We start from the raw sequence: 20401 nt of genomic DNA, 5'->3' as shown, positions 1-20401 counted from the left end.
CTCGCGTCACCTTCTGTTATTAAGAACTGTGGGAATGCGCAACATAGCACTATGCATTTTAGGAACATGGAACCATCCTGTCAGCCACCTCTGCTTCCCACCTTCTCCCTGGGCTTCCAGCTTACTTTTGCACCATTTGAATGACAGTCCTTGCGTCAAACTCCAGCATCTGCTGTGAGAAATCATGGATCCCACAATTCTCTGCAGTAAGGAGCAGTTTGACATCAGGCTAAGCCGATACCACATGGCTGTTGAATGTGCTTTTGGCAGATTGAAAGCTAGACAGGTGTGTGTCTATGGCAGGCTGGATTGATTGGAGGACCATGTCCCCACATGCTGTTCCTTACAGAATTTGTGAAAGAGTAAGGGTGAAGAGTTTGGCTGTGGAAGGAACAATGAGACTCAGCACCTAGATGCAGTTTGAACAGCCAGGTATTCATGTTATCAGAGAAGCCCCTAAGGTAGCCACCAATATTAAGGAGGCTCTGAGGAACCACTTTGATAATGAGGGGTACTGACATTTCTGTGTGTTAGGGTTGCTTCCCTGCCTCCCCTCCCCTCCCCCCCCCCACTACTCATCCTGAGCGAGGCATTCCCATGAAACCCAAAGGATATTACAGGCTGCCATCGGGGCCAGGAAGATTGGTGTGGGTTGTGTCACAAAAAATAAACTCATGGAAACCTGCACCACCTTTGTCTTTATTGATACCTTTCAATCAGGATATTTGGTAGTAAGGGTTATTGGAAACCACTTTGATAATGTCCAGATATCAAATTCACAGCTCATTTCACTGGGACTAGAGTATGCTGGATAAACAAACAAATCATTACTTGATTGTATGTAGAGGGAGGGTTACTGGGTAAAGAAATTTGCCTGTGCAGCCATGGAGGCTGATGTGTGGGTGTGGTGGATGGTTGCTATGAAAAGAGTTCTTCAGAGTGGGGCCTCTAGTTGTGTTTCCTCTGCTTCTTGATAAGACACTTCAGCATCTCATTTTGGTCTTCCATGAGTTGAGTGGTTCGTGTTCTCACTTCCATCTCCGTAGCTCTTTGTTCTTTTTTCTCTGTTTGAAGTATTGACTGACGCAATACCTCCTTGCGCAGATCCTCCCTTGTTTTTTTCCCCTTAGTTGATGGAGTCTGTCTGAGGGCGAACATGCCTGACTTCTCAAGGTCTGGAAAAGTAACCATGAACAATGGAGTGACTATACTATTCCTGATAAAGATGGTAACATTTCACTAACATGCACACCTCTGAACAAAACTTGACACTTTTCTTGTTACCCTAGAGGCAAATACAAATCTCTCCAGACCCCTCGACTATGGCGAGTTTTAAATGCAAGGGAGCGAGTGTTGGGCATGGGTCCCCAAGACAGTCTGGGCTTGTGCAGCAGTTGCACATGGAAACAATTTATAATCATCCTACACTTGTCCACAGGCTGCCATTACTCTGGCTGACACATCCCTGCTGAAAGTTAACAGGCAAGCCTTGGCTCTGCTTCCGGATGTGAATGGGGGGGGAGGGAACGGGGGAGGAGGGAGTGCTCTGCTCCTTATGCAGCCAAACTCTGCCACCTTAGCTCCAGCAGCACGGTATGAAGAATGGTTTGGGAGCACATCATACCACTGAAGTGGGGAAATGGTGCCCGACCATGGAATCCTCGGGAGGAAGATTAGTTAGTACGTCAGGCAAAGCTTCATCACCATCTCCCAGCAAGTTATGCTCCTGTTTGGATATAACAGACCTAGGCCGGGCTTAGCCAGCTCACGGAAACAGCCTCCGTTCGCCCGGCACCTCAACCCCACCATGACTGGAAGAGCAACTTCCCAAGCTGCTGCCCATCCCTCCCTCACCCCACTACAATACACAGGAACTTATCGCCCCACCCTACCCCCACCCCCCTGCAATACACAGCGACTATCTGCCCCACACAGCCTCTGCCCACCCTCTCCTGGCTCCACTAGAGCAACTTTGCACCCCACATAGCTGCCAACCGGACTCTTTCCCCCCTCCCCCCTGCCTGCATAGCAACATACCCTGCAGCTCTTCCTTTGCTTCACGGCTCCGCGTCTCTTCCCTTCCTTCACGCCCCACATACAGTTGCCAAGGGTCCTCCCAAACATTGAAAGTTAAAAAATTCCGCACTGCCTGGTGCGCGGCTTGTCACTAGATTGACTCGTGCCCCTTTGTCCACTTCCACCTCTTCATCAGTAACGTCTGTCTCCAGGAGAAGTGTTTCTGACTCTTTCTTACAGGAAGTATTCACACCCTCCTTGGGCGTGGCCATGAGGTCACCCCAGTCCAGTTCTTTATAAAAATGTCAGGTTGGGGGTGCAGCACCAGACCAGCTGTTTGCTTCCTTTACCTTCTGGTATGCCGGTCGGAGTTTCTTTATCTTGGCTCTGCATTGTAGGGTGTCTCACTCACACCTCTTCTCACACAGGGCTTGAGAAATGTGACCATACGTGTCCCAGTTCCTATGGGCCATTCGCAGCTGTGACTGCACCAATTCTTCACCCCACACACTGATAAGATCCAAAAGCTCTGCCTTGCTCCAAGTAGGAGAGTGTTTTGAGCAATACACACACCTGGTTTTCTGAGAAGACCCCATAATGACCCATTTCACAATGATCCAAGAGAACCACTACACAGTGAGCCAGACACCATGAAATGGATTTTTAAAGTTCCCGTGGTACGCAGGTGGGAGGGGCGCATCTGCTTATGTGGTTGCAGAGCAGCAGAGTTCAAAGTGCTGGCCAGAGTGACTAATCGAGCATTGTCGAAACAAGCTAGAGGTCAATAAACTCAACAAAAACCCCACGATAGTACACACTACACGATTGTCAACAATAAAGGCAGGGGGAAGACACAAAAGCGTTGTGCAGAGGTGGAAGTTTTATCACCAAAAACTGGGCATTTGTCATGGAGAGTGTCCACATTTTGATGTGACAAAAGTCAAGTTGTGTCACCAAAAAGGGGGGTTTGGCAACAAAACTTGCAAGGCTCTAATAACTCCATTAATCTTGTAACAATTCTCAAGTGTCTGCTTGGAAATCTGGGAAAAACTAATTAATTTTGTTCTAGGGGGGGGAAAAAAAAAGAAGCTAATTTAAAGAAAAGAGGAGGGATATAAAATGTCGAAGGGACTGCCCAAAGGCTCTGTTTTTCACTCTGAGCTCAGTGGAATTATTTGACATACTAGGACTGCAAGATCAAGTCCAAAGTACTTTAGTCCCAACATTAAAGGTATGCCCCCCCCCCACAAATCATGACTTGCAGAAGCAATAAACATATCCAACTGTTGAAGCGACAAGTTGAAAACCCAGATATGTAGTTAAAGCAGAGACTCCATACCATTTTGTAGATACTGCTCAAGTTGAGATCTCCTCTCATCAGCCATGGACTCGGTCATTGCAAGGTAAAACTTTGGAGGGAAAGCAGGCACGGTACTCCCAAAGATCCGTCTTAGCTACAATAGCAGTCAAATAACGCTTAACGTTAGTGACGATCTGCTCAGGGCTTCAGTGAACATCACCATATTCCCCAGGTCAGTTGTGATCTGCTATGGTGAAGGGGGTGTCCGTTCACTTTGGCCCCAAGGCTACTGACAGCTCTCCCAACCTCTAAAATGTATTCAAGATTGTATAAAACTAAAAACACCATGCTTTGCACTATCTGAGTAGCAGCTTGGAAGCAGCTTTTCAGGCCCCAGTCAGAAGGATCACAGCATGTCTACTTAACGAAGTCTTGTGCATTTTATAGACAATGCTATGGGTTATAGCTATCTTAGTCCACAGTACTTACTTTCCACACTATCTATGCCAGTGTTTCCCAAATGGTGTTCCGTGGAACCCCAGGGTTCCACGAAGTGAAAATAAGAGTTCTGCAAGAAAATTCCATTACAATAACATTATTATTTTTTTTTAAATTAATATTTAAGCATTTATGAATTTTATTGAAAAGAATTTTCATTTGTTTGCGCCACAATAAGTGTGCCTGTGTAATGCCAGCTTAGCTGGAGAGTGGGGATGATGATGTTACTAATCAGCGCTGCACGCGCAGTCACTCAATGGTGCAATCGTCTATTATATACCACTGTAAATCTTCGTATTCACTCTCAGGAAGTGTGGATCACATGGGTGACTGAATACGAATATACCGGTACTAGCGCTGCATCAGACAAAGTCGAAACTTTAGCTGTTAAACCAGTTGCTGTTATTAGGAAGTCCGCAAAATTCTTTCGAGTTTAAAAGGGTTCTGTGGCCAAATAAAATTGGGAAACACTGATCTACGCTAACACAATAGGATCACGTAAAACCTCTCTTTTGGAAACCACTGATCACTATCTTTGGTTTTCATTCACAACATGCAAATATCCTCCTCACAGGTCTCCTATGCATCACTGTATTTCTTTAACATGTTACACACACTGTATATAGCTGAGAAGTATTCAGAGACATTTTACACTTCCAGTGAGCTGTTACCATATTGTACAGTCACCTGGGGTTGAATGTTAAAACAGTAAGTTTTACAGAGAGCATGTTGCTTCTTGAGCACTTAATTCAGATTGCAACCAAGCTTAGCAGAAAACAGAACTTTGTTCTCACACAGAGCATTCAAGTTGGCTTAGCTTTTATTTTTTTTAAAATGTATTATTCCAGCATAGTTACTTCTGTTTCCTACATTCGCCACCTAGCACAATACCTGTTTCCTCATTGTTTAGATTAAGAGCAGTGACAGACACAGGAAATATGATCCTCTTAGTTCAGTTGAATTAAATGCAGAATTTCCAACTTGGCATCTGGACAATGCAATAAGAATCTTCCAGTACACGAGAGGGAGGAATCTCAAACAAAAGGAACAAATGTTTTTAATGCTGCCAACTCCATCACAAGTCCCATGATGCTTCAAGAAAAAAATGCCAAGCCTCAGCTTCTAGAGTCATGTGAATTCAAGGTGCTCAGCTTCCACTTAAAAATAAAATATTGGTTTGGGGGATGGGAGACAGACTCCAGATTTTTGAGATGGTAGGATTAGCACTACTGAAGTTTAAAAAACAAAACCAAAAAAAGCACCAAAACCCTGAAATGAAAAGTTTCCATTCTCTCCTACTCATCCTATTTGATCATACGATCCCAAAGTTTGAAGTGCTCCTGTTTTCAGGACCTCATCTGATCAGTTAAACACATACACACATTAAGACCCAGCTTTTGTAAACCCTTAAGGGGCCACCAGACTGCAGGCTGGCAAAAGTGACAGCAAGTCAACTGAAAGCATATGCACCTCACAGATCTTCCTTGACTATACTAGAGACTGTTGTAGTAAGTAAATAATAATTAGCTTTAAAAAAAAACCCTCACACATTATCCTACACAAAAGGTTCACATTAATACTATTTGTTGGTTTTCCCACCCAATGGCTCAAGGCCAGACCATTCAAACTTTAGTTAGAAAGCTATTTTATTTACTAGAAACGTAGACTAATTTCTACAGCCAAATAGGCTACGTCTACACTGGCCCCTTTTCCGGAAGGGGCATGTAAATTTCATGAGTCGTCGTAGGGAAATCCGCGGGGGATTTAAATATCCCCCGCGGCATTTAAATAAAAATATCCGCCGCTTTTTTCCGGCTTTTAAAAAAGCCGGAAAAGAGCGTCTACACTGGCCCCGATCCTCCGGAAAAAGCGCCCTTTTCCGGAGGCTCTTATTCCTACCTTCAAAGTAGGAATAAGAGCCTCCGGAAAAGGGCGCTTTTTCCGGAGGATCGGGGCCAGTGTAGACGCTCTTTTCCGGCTTTTTTAAAAGCCGGAAAAAAGCGGCGGACATTTTTATTTAAATGCCGCGGGGGATATTTAAATCCCCCGCGGATTTCCCTACGACGACTCATGAAATTTACATGCCCCTTCCGGAAAAGGGGCCAGTGTAGACGAGCCCATACTGTGTGGCCACTACTGAGAAATTACTTTGTACAGATTATTATAATACATTTAAGTGCCACTTTCTGGAAGCAGGGGGAAAGAAGATAGAGAACATCTTATGCCTCTTTCTGAAAATGCCTAACTGACAAGCCTGGACAAAAATCCCTCTCAGTAAAGCAGTTTCTGAATGTTTTAAAAGATTCATGGGAGCTTTGCTTGTGGCACATGTTGCAGATGCTAGTGTAGAAGTAATGGAGTAACACATTAACAAATGGGACACTGGCAATTATTTACATATTATTAGATACTTGTAAATTGCTTGGAAATACACAGAGTATAAAACGAGATATATAAAACCAGTACCTAAATATAACAGCAACAGATTTTACATAGTGCTTTTCATCTTGACAGTTTTTCACATACACTGATCCAGTGCTTTTTTTGTGACGGTACTGCCTGGTACGCAGTACCGGCACCTCCAGATGCAGTACTGGAACCTTCAGTCAGACTTCCACAACTTTTCTCCTGGAGAACTGGCACTTTTTTTTTTTTTAAACACACACACACACACAGACACACAGACACACACAGACACAAGCACTGCATTGATCCCTCCAAAACCTTCAAGATAGAGAAGCACTCAGTTTTAAAGACAGGGAAATTGAGGCAAAACTAGGAAGTGATTTGCCAGAGTTCAGAGATGGTGTCAGAGTTCAAGTTTTTCTCAACCTGAGTAACCCTTTTTTTGTATTTCTAAGAACTATAGAAAATTTCCATAATAGATTATACACACACTCTGGAGCATGGAGTTAATTAGGCTGAGCTGAGTCTGCAAGCATTAAGTTTCAGTCCAACATGACTGGAATCTTGCTTGTTTCCAATATTCTCCAGCCCAGAAGACAGACTTTAAAATTTAAACACAGACAATTATTAAGATTGTACCTGGCAGAGCTATGTTCAGATCCAGCACAACATAGGTTGCAGATTTCCAGAGGGTAGTAAATTCACCTAGAGAAGGCTCCAGAAGCAAAAGCTTCTTGCAACCCTTGCTCTGTTGAAGACCTCACAGCCTGGTAACATCCTAAATTGGGCAAGGTCAGCCTGAATAGGAGACGTGCTGAATCAATGTCTCTCCATGGTTGCTTTCACACGTAGAGCTCCTATGGATGCCCAGCCAGGTTTAAAGCTGTCCTATCTTGTGAAGAGATAAGGTGGGTGAGACACTATTTCAACCCCTGAAGTTTGTCCAATAAAACATGTTACCTCACCCACCTTGTCTCACTGAGCTTTTCTTCAGGTCTGGGGAAAGTACTTGGTGTCACAAGCAAACACAAGATCAAACTGATTATTTAGCACAGTTACTCTCAGTAGGGATTTGAACAACTAGTTGACTAGTCACTCCCCTCCCCCCTCTTGCTGCCTCTATCAGAAAGAGGCAACCGGGGAGGGGGAGGGAGGGGGCAGAAAAGGGGCAGTGCCGCATGGAGCTTGGCATCAACTGGGCTCCATGCAGCGCTGACACTTTGAAATGCCGCGGGGAGCATGGAGCCAGCGGGGGACTGCTTAAGTCCCCTGCTAGCCCCATGCTCCTCACAGCGCTTTTGCCTTTGAAGTGTAGCAACAGCCCTGGAACTGTTGCTACACTTAAAAGGCAGAAGCACCCTTATTGACTAATTGAACAGTCGATGCAAATTGCATCAACTATTTGATTAGCCAAATAATCAAAATTTTACAACCCTAATACTTAGGCCTCAGTGGTTCAGAAGCCAAACCAGTAATCAACATTATCCAAAAGACACAGTACCAGGAACTCATTGTTTCTTTTTATATACACACACACACACACACACACACACACATATATATTAATGCACCACTGCACTTGCTGCGATAAGCAGGCGTAAGACCCCTGGATCTCAAATCACGTGTTGTTGAGGGTATTGATCATCATAGCAGTAATATGGCAGAGTCTGGTACTGATTTGAGTTGAAACAAGACACCCACATACCTGGAGAGAACTTACTTCAATACAGGAAAAAAAGCCTCATCTGGTCATACACCCCTAAGCTATCACATGCTACCTCCTGCTGGAACAATACAGGGTATCGCTATACAATTAAGACCCATGCTTGAGGACCACATCTTGAAATAAATATTTTCTGAAACTCTCTTCGGACCTTTAAACAACCCTTCAACCTTGTCATCAGAAAAAAACCAAAAAAAGAAGAAGTTCCCCACAGACTAGGATACATCAGATCAAAGCAGCATCAGACCTTGATATGATACTAACCTTTAAAATCCATCAGACCTACCCATGCACAGCACAACATGATGTGTACCTCATCCAGTGCATGCATACCCCAACAACTAAGTGGGTGAAATGAGACAGTCATTACACTCCTGACTGAGCTCACACAGAAAAAATGAGACAAACATACCATATCAACCATAGCTGAATACTTTTCCCAGCATGAAGCTCCATATCTCACCTCAGTCCTCACTCAAAGGGAAACTGCACAACACCTTTGAAAGATGAGCCTGTGAGCTTAAATTCATAACTTCCCATGATATTTAGTTTCTAGCATTCATTCAATGAAGAGAGTGGACATATGGCCCATTATAACAATCTGTAACCCCCTAACACACCTTCATCCCACTTCACCTTGAAAGCTCTCTAACATCATGTGACGTCCTTATGCTAAACAATCTGTTCCCCCTTGCATTTAGCTGCAACACCCTGGGTATGTGTACATGGCAATCCAAAACCTGCAACAGAGTCTTCGAGCCCAGATTAGTTGACCTGAGGTAGTAGGGCTTGGCTTCAGGGATAACTAAAAACTGCAGCGTAGACAGGGGTGATGCATGATGGGGGGGGGGGGGAGACAGAAGCATCACATCACCCCCAAAATTCTGGGAGGAGGGGGGAGGCAAGGGGCCAGCAGCCAGTGGGGTCAGAGCCTCCCCTCTTCCAGGCATACTGTCTGGCTGCTGCATTCTCAGGAAGCTTTTGGCCAAGCTACCTGGGACGATGCTTGCTGCCTGGCGCAGAGTAGTAGGACAGACACCATAACTAACACGGGATGGAAAAAGGGACAGGACAAGGAGAGCATGTGGGCCCTGAGCTAGAGGTAACACAGGGAGGAGTCATGTGGCCCCTTTTGGCTGGTGCCACCTTTGTGTCTCTCCCACTAGTCGCCTCTGAATGTAGCTGTTTGGGCTCAGGCTGGAGCCCGGTTTGGAGATCCCGCAAAATGAACCGAAATGTATACAACACAATTTTACAGCTCTGCAGACAAGCTCCACTAGCCCAGGGGGTACTTCAAAGTGACAGTGCCACGCAGTTGAGCTGGGGGATCAGTTGTCCAGCACTGTCACATATGGACCCTGGGGTCAGCTGGGGAGTCCCCAGCTGACCCCGGGCTCCATGCTGCGCTGCTGCTTTGAAATGTACAAGAGCCCCCGCTGGAGCCCAGAGTCAGAGGGACTTCCCGCGTGCCCCTGGCTGCACTCGGAGTTCCACATTCCTCCTCTGAAACGTACAAGAGCCCCAGCGCCTCTTGTCGAGTAGTCAATGGAAATTCCATCGACTACACACCTAGTCAATTAACCATTACTTAACATCCTTAGGCTGGATGACTCCAAAGATTGGTTGTGGGCTATAGAAACTTTTATCTAGGTCACCAGTTCAAATCCAGCTCTAGTGATAATGTCCAAAAGTTGTTACTGTCTGTCTAGTTATCTCAGTCTTAGTCCCAGAGGATGCTTGTGCACATGACAAACACAATAACCACAGTTAATATCTTTGTTGTCTACTTTGGAAGAGAGACCAAGAGAGACCAAATGAACCTGGAGAATGAATTATATCTTAGCATCCCTCTAACAGAGTTTGGAGCTATACTAACAGCAAAGGGTGGAGAAGGTTGAAGAGCTGAGAACCAGTAAATGTTCAGATACTAAACAGGAAACTTTATTTCTAGGGCAGACACTCGTTGCCTGTCAGTGGCAGAAAACATACAGACTTACACAGACTCAAGAAGAGTGGGTTGTGGATTCATCCTTAGTATGTCATGCTCCTTAAATAAACAAATGAACTGTGATCATGATAAACAGCATAACCAAAACAAATGGATTATTTCTCTCTTTTTCCTCTCTCTCTCTTTTGTCAAAGTTTCCTATAGTTCTATAAGCAGGCGCACGTTTCTATCCTTTGCCATCATCACTCGGGATGTGAATGGTTAACTGGTAAGCCTTATCCTTAAGGGCAGACCTATGCTTCTGCACTGATGTGGTGAGTAGAGGGGGGCTGCTCCAGCCCAGCTCACCTCCATTTAATTAGTTAACTAGTTAAACAAAGCTGAACTGGTTAACTTACTAAATGGAATTTTATAACCCTAATCATCACTGGGCAAACTGCATCATTTGCTCTTCTGGGTCTCTGAGATCAGAGGATATCTAGCAGTTACCTGTATCAGAGGCAGCAACACAGGTAGGGGGAGGCTGTTATTCTTGAAGACATTAACTGGTTGCCACATTACAAAGTCAATTTCTCCTGCCTTTTCACATCTGCATTTTCATAACAAAGGCTATGTATGGGACACATCCAGCCCACTTCATTAGCTTCATTAACACAGGTACTACAATTGACAGGTACTTTTTTGTTATATATATTTTGGTTTCTGTTATTTCTACTCCTACTCTATGACAGCTCATGATTCTATAAATCTGGTCATCTGAAGACATGGACTGTGCCCATGAAAGCTCATGATACCATCTACACATTGTTAGTCTTTAAAGTGCTACCAGACCATTTATTGTTGTTTAAGTTTTTCCTGTTACAGACTAACTCAGTTATCCCTCTGAAACTATATATTTTTGTTAATCTCTATTGTGCCATTTAAGGATGTTAAAATGCAATTATCTGGCTAATTGTATAGTTGATACAATTTGTATCGACTATACAGGCAGTCCCCGACTTACGCGGATCCGCCTTATGTCGGATCCGCACTCACGAACGGGGCTCTCGCCCCGGAGGTCGAGGTGGTGGATTGCTACCTGCGAGCTCCGGGGCGAGAAAGCCCCGTTCGTAAGCTGCTCCGGTGCCCCTGGTCTGCTGGAGACCGTCTCCAGCAGACCAGGGGCACCAGGCGGGTTCCCGCGCTTCTGAGGCTTTGCCAGAGCAAAGCCTCAGAGGCGCGACACCCCGCTGTCGCTGCTGCTCTGCTCCCCGTGTCCCTGGTCTGCTGGGGGGGGGGGGGGGCGCGGATAGTGTGCCCCTCCCCCCCCAGCAGACCAGGCTTTTGTTTTGGACCCTGGAGCAGAGCAGCTGGGGCGCTGCGGATTGGTCCTGCAGCACCCGCTCTGGGCACTACTGGACCAACCCGGCAGCATCCCAGCTGCTCTGCCCCAGGTCCTGATTCAGCCGCTGCTGGTCAGTTTCAGCAGTGGCTGAATCAGGACGCCTGGGGCAGAGCAGCTGGGGTGCTGCTGGGTTGGTCCAGTAGCGCCGAGGGGTGCTACTGGAGCAACCCAGCTGCTCTGCCCCAGGCGTCCCCAAGTCAGCCGCTGCTGAAACTGACCAGCGCTGACTACAGGAAGCCCGAGGCAGAGTTGCTCTGCCCCAGGCTTCCTGGAATCAGCGCTCATCAGTTTCAGCAGCAGCTGACTTGGGGAAGCTTGGGGTTCTTAAGTTGAATCTGTATGTAAGTCAGAACTGGCGGTCAGTTTCAGCAGCGGCTGAATCTGGACGCCAGTTCCGACTTACATACAGATTCAACTTAAGAACAAACCTACAGTCCCTATCTTGTACGTAACCCGGGGACTGCCTGTACGATTAGTTGATAAGCGCCACTCTGCAGAGTCACAGCGGGGGTAGCTCCAGTAGCTGACTCAAGCCGGGACTGAGCAGTCCTGGTTCCTAGGCTAGCTGTACAGACAGCACCAAGTTACGAAAGAAGCTATTTCAAAATAAGATCTGCAATTTGCATAGCTCAAATTGCAAATCTTATTTCAAGTTATGGTGCAATGTAGATACACCCTCACAGTTCAGAAGTGCGTTAACAGCAGGACCTTGACTCTGACACACATAGTTAGAGCCTAGATACCTGAACTCAAAACAACGTCAGCACCTTCCAAGCAAGAATACTCTGGGGGAAAAAAAACCCTCTGATTAGCCCAGACAGGGCCTAAAAGAGGCCCCAGTGTAATTTATGACTCAGAAAGGAATGCTGCAATAGTTTCAGATGTCCTAAAATCAGAGAAAACTTCTTGCAGTCAATGATACTAAAAATAACTGTGTGAAACCTGTTCCCCTGAATATTGGGTACATGACCATTACTCAATTCTCCTTTCAAGTTTTCAGATGTTACTAAGTGTCAATAAGGAAACACCTTAACACACCTCCATTGGGGAGTCATACGGGGAAAAAGTTGAAAATATTTTGCAAATAAAAGAAAAAAAAAAAGATAGCTCATCTCTTGCATATGGTTCAGACCAGCATGCCTGGGGAAATGCACAAGAGCCAAAGAACTACCATGAAAATAATTTGAAAAGAAGCAGAAAATAAATCAGTGTTTACAAATGGTGGAGAATTGACCAAGAAGCAGTTAGACTTGTAATCACCTTCATTCGCACTTCACATCACCTCTATGTAAGCATAAGTGCAATGGGGAATAGCCAAAATATGCCACCTCTACTGCCCAAAATTTAAAAATAGCTCTTTCTTGACACTAATACAAATCCCCGGAATTTTGTATCTCAATATGTCTCTGTGATTTGATTCAGAGTGTGCCACATCCTGTGGACAAGGGGGTCTTAAAATGTGTGTAATAAACACAACAAACACTCAGCTCCACAGTATCCAGAATTTTACGAAACTCCCTCCCACTAGAAAAGCTCACTACCATCCACAAGTAACGTTACGGGATTTTAACCTACAGTCATTTCAATGAGGTCAAGAAGAGCTCTGAGCAGCTCTAAAGCTTGTCTCTATCAGGAACAGAAGTTGGTTCAGCAAAAGATATGACCTCACCTACCTTGCCTCTCCTCATTCAACAGACCGTTCAATGGAAGCTGCCCTAGCTGAAGCTGGCAGGACAAGAGTGAGAAGGGCTTGGGCTGGAATCTCTTACCTGATCATTCCAGTGGTGTAGCTGGCTGTAGCGCACCTTGCAGAGGAGGAAGCCTTCCAGGTACACAGAGTACAGCTGAAAATATACCCAAGACACATCAGCTCCCCTCCCTGGAGAGCAGCCCCTCTCATTCTCCCGCCTCCCCACATAGCTCCCCTCCCTGCATAAACACCTCTCATTTCCCCTCCCTGCACAGCACCCCCACCCTCCTCCTACCTGGCTCCTCTCCCTGCCAACCCCCCACTTCCACCATTCCCCCAAACAACTCCCAGCGCCCCTTCCTACCCAGCGCCCGCACCCTCCTATCTGGCTCCCCGCCCATGTCTTCCTTCCCCTGCCCCCCGGCTCCACTCCCTCCCCAGCTCCCCGCCAGTGCTGCCCGGGAGGCGGGCCCCGCGGCGGCCTGGCCCCTCAGCCCGAGCCGAGTTACTCAACCACGTAGCGGCCCCCGAACTTCTCCAGCAGCTGCTCCGACACGGGGATGCTGAAATGCATCTTCATGGCGCGGCGCGCCCGCTCTCCGCAGGGGCCGGGCAGCGGCAGCAATAGCGTTTGTTTCCCGCACGTGATAGAGCAGAGGGCGGGGATGTCTCCTCCCTCCTGGCAGGTGATGGGGAGAGGGTAGTGCCTTGTTCCCACCCCGGCGGGGAACTCCTTCTCGCACACCCCAGGGAGGGCTGCCTGTCCCAGTCAGCTGTTCCCCCCGCCCACACAAAACACAGAGCAGAGAGCTGAAAGGAGCAGCCAGCCGCTTCGAGCTGTTCCATGCTGCAAGAGCAGGCTGGATTAAAAGGCTTGGTGGGCCAGATGTGGCCTGCCCACCCCTGTGCTGAGTGTTGAGCAGCTCTTAACCCCAGCCTTCTTGTTTTTCTGTAGCATCTGGGACTAGGCTCATGTAACAGGTACTTACAACCCAACCACCAAGTTTTCAGACTCCTCAGCCACCAGTATGCACCTGGCATGAAGGGGTTTATCTTTGACTATGTAATTTGGATAATAGCCATGACTCTCAGTGAATCTCTATCTAGGCAACACTTCTGATGGGACTGAACGAGCATGGGGAGGCTGGGGTGTGAATCCTGCAGCTTTCACACTGATTTGCATTACCCAATACCCAAGCTTCACTACAGGATCTTCATAAACGTCTCATTTAGGGGCGTGTTAAAGGGAGGTGGTGAGAAAACATGTTACTAAAGCAATTGAGGTTTATAAAGCTTTTGCAGAAGCTGAATTTTTGGGAACTCAAGTAAAAGGAATAAAGTACAATTTTTGTAATATCTTTTATTCATCTGATTTGTTTAGCTTCTTCATTGTCAGACAAGTGACTGACAACTTCTGAAATACCTAAGCAGTTACAGTGTTATGGAAGCAGTCACTCTCCAGCAGTGATAGAGTTATTCCATGGTTGCTCTCGCACTGCATCAAACTCTTTAGGTTGACCATGGATCCATGCTATTTGGGGGTGGTTTTACTGCATCACTGTAATGGAGCACTTACTTCATCAGGAGAAAAAAATTGAGTGTAATAACATGCATAAATAGGTTGCTGCAGGCTGACTTACATCACCCTAGCTTTGTAACATGGACCAGGACTTAGAGTCTCCCTATGGTGCTGCAGAGTTGAAGCAGCAGTACTACATAAGAAGCCCTTTAAGAGCATTCTTGAAAGACACTGGGTGCCCCACCCCATGCTTAGTTTGTGCCAAGTCTTCCTAGGGCTGAGCCCTGGGTCTAAACACCCCTGAGTTTAGCCTGTTTGTAAGTGTCTTGATCAGATGCTTATAAATGTTTTGTTACTGTTTGGACATAGGAAATTGCTTGTTATTTAGGCTTTTTAGGGATGTTTAGACCAATTATATAAATATCATCTAGCCTTTGGATTTAATAAAGGTAATACCCTGCACAAACAACAATAAACTTCAACAGCTGGTCTGGCAGGCCATTGCTCTTTTCTGGCAAACCACAGAAACTCTGCTAGAGGGAGAAGCTGTGGCACTAAGCTACAAAGTCTCTCCCTCCCTTTCCTGGTAGCCTCTTGTGTAAGGTAACTGCAATTGGCTAAGGGAGAAGAAAAGCAGCTTACCTGTACCTGTTCCTGAGATCCCTTGGCTACGTCTAGACTGGCATGATTTTCCGCAAATGCTTTTAACGGAAAAGTTTTCCATTAAAAGCATTTGCGGAAAAGTGCGTCTAGATTGGCATGGATGCTTTTCCGCAAAAGCACTTTTTGCGGAAAAGTGTCCGTGCCAATCTAGACATGCTTTTCCGCAAAAAAAAAAAAAACAAACCAATCGCCATTTTCACGATCAGGGCTTTTTTTGCGCAAAACAAATCTGAGCTGTCTACACTGGCCCTTTTGCGCAAAAGCTTTGCGCAAAAGGACTTTTGCCCGAACGGGAGCAGCATAGTATTTCCGCAAGAAGCACTGATTTCAGACAGTAGGAAGTCAGTGTTCTTGCGGAAATTCAAGTGGCCAGTGTAGACAGCTGGCAAGTTTTTCTGCAAAAGCACTTGCTTTTGCGGAAAAACTTGCCAGTCTAGACACAGTCCTTGAGTCCTGTAATCATGGTTCTTTTCTCCTGTTCCTTGTGGCGTCCATTGGTACTTTGGTTCCTGTAATTCCTGTCCTGGTACCTTGTGTCAATAAGAATGGGAATATATGTACCCTTTTAATTTCTATTAACCCCTCACCCCATATTGTTGTGGTTTTGGGGTTGGAGCTTAAAGACTATTAGATCGGTTAACATGTGAGTAGGGTTTGTCTGTTAATTGGGAATAGTTGTTGGGGCAGAGTTTCTTAAATAAACTGTTCTCTGTTTTCATCTATTCCTGCCTCCTTGGTTCTTTAATCAATAAATCACTAGCCAGTGATAGATGTAGGTGGGGGTTGAGCTTGATTGATTGGTGTTTGATTTGGTTCCCAGCTCCCTTGCAGTTTGGTTCCTTGTGATGTGTAAAAGGGAAATCAAATCCCCCGGAGCTATTGATTCCCCTATGAGGGGCATGTACAATATACATACATTGCTAATGCTTAGATATATTTGCTATTTGTATAGGAGTAAGACATAACAAAGGTCAAGGCCTGTCACAGGTAATAACTTATAATAAGGAGACGAGGGGAAGTGAAACCAGTCTTCTGTTAAGTAGAGATATGGATAGATTCCACATCCTTTAAACTTGTGACCGGCTCAAGCAGGAAAGGAAAAAGGGAAGTATGGCTTGCCCATTGTTCAGCAAGTAGGCACTGTATTTAACCTCATTTGGAAAATTAACCTGACCTATAGGAATGCTAAATGTCAAAGATGAAGTAACCTATCATGTTAAGGCACCTAAACCAGGAAAGATGTGAACCCTATAAAAACCCCTGCCTATGAGATGTTGGGGGTCGGCTCTGATTTGAACATTGAGTTCCTTAGCCGTACCTTGGTTGCAACCAATAAACTTGAGTTGGACCCAGCCTGAAAGTGTGACTCTCTTCTTGGGGTAAATCAGACTAGCCTCCAAGGGGACGAAACCAGCAATTTATGCAACACTTGTTATGGTGGAAGGAGACAGGGTTGGGTGAGACTTACAGATGAAGGTGTGACAGCAGGGATACATTTGGGCCAAATAGTGAGATCCATTTTATATTGTAACTTCCATTTTGGATTGGGACATCCATTTGTGTCATGTGCTGAACTTGTGTCTGAGGCCTTGTCTACACAACAGAGTTTTGTCACTAAAAGTAATCTTTCATTGACAAAAAGCTGGAGATGTGCATACAAAAGCATTACTTCTGCCAACAAAATAAATCCACCTTGGTGAGGGGCATAGAACTTTTTGTGGCAAAGTTAGCTTGACAAAGTGTCATTGTAGATCCTGTGCTTTATGTCATGTCACTGTAAATGGCCTTCAGGTAAGAGGTGTTAAAAGTGTGTATTTTTGTAAATGTGTAACTGCTGACATTTTCAGCAGTTACACATTTACATGGGAGGAGGGATAGGAACTGCTGCTTGCAGGATGCTTGCCTGCTCACCCCCCAACTGGTGGGGCAGGAGGCAGTGCCGATGAGAAGGTGGCTAATTGTGCTACAGGAAGAATGTGTGTGTTTTCCCTTCCTTCATTCTGAAGCCAATACAGAACTGCTTGCCATGCCCCCCACTCCTCCTAGACATTCCTTGCATCTTCCCAACCTAAGTATCATGGTCACTCCATCCCTTCATCTGAGGAAGTGGGTCTGGCCCACGAAAGCTCATCATCTAATAAACCATCTTGTTAGTCTTTAAAGTGCTACATTGTCCTGCATTTTGCTTCAACTACCCCAGACTAACACGGCTACATTTCTATCTCCATCCCTTCAGGCAGCTTTCAATTTGATAGCCGGTGTTATACACAATGAAAACCTATGTCAGGACACTGTGCTTCACTGTTATCACCCTTTCCAACCCTTGTTTCTTGGTTGATGAAATCTAATTCCAGAACTCACCACTTTTGGGGTTTGTGCCTTGTTTCTGGTCAGCCATGAGGCTGGTATTCTAGCTTGTAAACCATTCCAGATAAGTAGCAGCTCCATTCCCATTTCATTTATCACCCTATCATTTCTCATTTGCATTGGAGCAGTCAATGCTACCCTTTGATCACCTCATGAAGCCAGCCTTCATTGCCCACTTGACTGTGGTCACTGAAGAAGCTAGATTGAGAATGGTCAATGAAAGCAAACTGCGAAGAGTAGGGCAAATGAACCCCAAAACTGGTGGTTTATTTTTATAATTAGATTTGCCAAGCCAGTAATAAAACAGCTTCTGGACTACCTTATTGATCATCAAGAAGCCAAAATACAGTTTCCTTCAAGCAATCGAATTTTTGGTTCCCACCCAGACAGCCAAATTTATAAAGTGAGGAAGCTTAGTCGCTAAGATTGGACACATTACTCACCAGGTCAATGGATATTTCAGATCTTACCAAATAGACATTTATAGTCAATTAACTAAATCTAAGATTTGTTTTAAAAGAATAAGGACTATGTGTGTAGATAGTAGTAAAGTTCTTAGGTCAGTTTCATAGTAGAGACAGTGAAACTGCTGATTTTTAGAAGTCCTTCCAGAATTAGTTCAGTAGTCCAGCAGGCCATCCCTGTGCAGAGTTTGTTCAAATTCTTCCATAAGAAATTGCAGGGCTAATCCAGAGTGGATATGGAGCCCTTTGTCCTGCAGCTCAACCTTCCCCTGAAAAAATGTAAGAAGATCTGAGATCATAAGGATCAGGCCCCAAAGTCCCTTTATACCTGAAGCTCAGCTGATTAGCCTCTTGTCAGCAAATGAACACAGCAGGCAATCCTGAGATGAAGACTAGGGAATGTACACAGTTGCTTTGATGTAAGTTTCTATTTCCTGGGCATAAACGGATAACTAGTTGTACTGATTAACATAAGGCAATTTACCTATGAATTGTTTGAATGGTTGTTTACCACAAACTTCAAAGTGAAATAAAGACAGTGATATTATTACACCACACATTTTGTCAAATGTTAATATCCTCATTATATCTCTGAATCCATAGAGTATGGTATTGAAACACAACAAACAGAAATAGAAGTTTAGCATCTAAATACTAAATGGTTGTTAAATTTCTAACAAGATATAAGTAAACACAGTCAAAAACAATTAATATCTACTTTCTGATTCTCTAGCAATAGAGACTTACATTTCAAGAACTCTAGTCTATTTAATATGGCTTTCCTAATGATCTTCAAAAAATGGCCCTGTTTACCACTTCAGTACTTTTCTAATATGTCCTTGAAAGGTTGCTTTTCATTTAACCAGCCTACTAGTTGCTTAACTCTTGATGACTCAGTGTCTCAGAGGCATTCTCCCTAAATATCCACAAAGCTACCTCCTTATCCTATAAATACCTCCTCTTTCCCTTAATGCCTACAGAAAAACTTTGGGCTGTTGGTGTACAGATACCACTACATATCTATGATGACCAATATTCTCATAATTTCCTGTGCTCCACCCTCTGTCGCTTTTGTCTTGCACTTAAATTGTAAGTTCTGTGGAACTGGGACTTTTTGTTCTATGTTTGTACAGCACCTAGCACACTGGGCCCTGCTAGCATGAAATAAGTGAATCTATGCAATACTGAATTTCTCTCTTAACTGCTAGCATGGACCTGCAATTAAAGTAGCAGAGTCAGGATTCCTGGATCTATTCTTTGTTCTTCCATACAGTGTGTAAGTTGGACAAGTCATTTAATATCTCTGTGCTTCATTTCCCCCATCTGTACAATGGAAAAAGTATGTTATCCCACACTTGTAAAGTGTTTTGAGATCCATAAACAAGTGCTGTATAAATGCTCAGAATTGTAATATATGTGCCAGCACTAAACAAAGAGATAAATGTGTGTGGGGATGAGGGAATTCTGCTGTTAGCTGGAGTTCTCCCATTCATTAAGACTTCAATGAAAGAAGGATCAAGCTCTATTTTTCCCACTTTTCTGTTAGAAAATAACCACCCAGGCTAGAAAACAGACACCTCATTGGCATCATTTTTTTAACCTTCCAAAGCATTGTTTCTGTCCTTTAAATTATTTTAGAGCTAACAGGATTATTTATTTTGCTTCTTAATGCAATATTATCTTTTTAAAGTGTTAAGCAGTAGCCCCTCCCCCCACTCAGGAATGTCAGTTTATTCAGCAGGCAAGGCATTGTTACCTCAGGCTATTAGCTAGTTTAATCAGCAATCACTTCCTTCTATCTCACATTCCCTCAGGGCATTCTGTTTATCACAGGCTTACATAGTTCAACCCATCCAGAGCCAAAACCAGGAAACATTGATCCTTTACAGTACCACTGACCACTAAGCTGATTTTGCTGAATCCTCTAGCATTTCATTTCCTCGGCTCCCATCTTCCATTTAACCAGAGAAAACATTTCAAGTGAGATGATGGGATGAGAGAGTCAAAAGCTGCTGGTTGTATCCATGAAATGTGGGGACACTAGAAATATTTGATGGAAACATTTAAATCTCCAAATGTTCATAAGCAGAGAATACTTTTAGTCACATACAAAGGATTACACAGAAACTATTTGGGTTGACAAGCATTCTCTTTGGGATTCTGCAGTGGGCCTGGTGATTATATTTTGGAGGGGGATATCTAATCAGTATCTCTGGTTCAGGCAGCATAATCACAGGTGCTCTCTCAGGTCAGATAGGCTCTGTGACCGTCACATCAACACACAATCTGCATTTCAATAAGTAAACAATGTCCTTCAGGCTAATTATATTCTCTTCCAAGAAATCAGCAACATTCTCAGTGACTGTCATGAAGAACTGGATTTTGGAAGAAAGCCACTACCATTTTTCTACACTAAGAACCTT

General features: G+C 44.6%; 1 protein-coding gene and 1 long non-coding RNA gene across 6 annotated transcripts in view; both read right to left on the bottom strand.

Moving 5' to 3' along the window:
* The window catches only part of SNX31 (sorting nexin 31), an 80743-nt gene extending 66953 nt beyond the window's left edge, over positions 1 to 13790 (bottom strand). Inside the window, exons 1-3 of one of the 5 annotated variants that reach the window (XM_075920271.1) lie at positions 13480 to 13790; positions 13045 to 13119; positions 3356 to 3470 (exon numbers count right to left, since the gene is read on the bottom strand). In XM_075920271.1, coding sequence (XP_075776386.1) covers positions 3356 to 3470; positions 13045 to 13119; positions 13480 to 13545 — 256 coding nt within the window. In that variant the 5' untranslated portion in view covers positions 13546 to 13790. The remainder of the gene's footprint in view (positions 1 to 3355; positions 3471 to 13044; positions 13120 to 13479) is intronic. The other 4 variants (XM_075920270.1, XM_075920269.1, XM_014573294.3 and 1 more) reach the window with 4 other exon arrangements.
* LOC142826978 (uncharacterized) lies at positions 680 to 3346 on the bottom strand. Its single transcript, XR_012901290.1, has 2 exons — positions 2038 to 3346; positions 680 to 1175 (listed from the first exon to the last, which is right to left on the bottom strand). It is a non-coding gene; the product is annotated as an uncharacterized LOC142826978 (long non-coding RNA).
* Positions 13791 to 20401: the final 6611 nt, after the last annotated feature.

Source organism: Pelodiscus sinensis, chromosome 2, assembly GCF_049634645.1.
Source record: "Pelodiscus sinensis isolate JC-2024 chromosome 2, ASM4963464v1, whole genome shotgun sequence".
Taxonomy (NCBI): domain Eukaryota; kingdom Metazoa; phylum Chordata; order Testudines; family Trionychidae; genus Pelodiscus; species Pelodiscus sinensis.
This window is presented reverse-complemented; position numbering and strand designations above follow the sequence as displayed.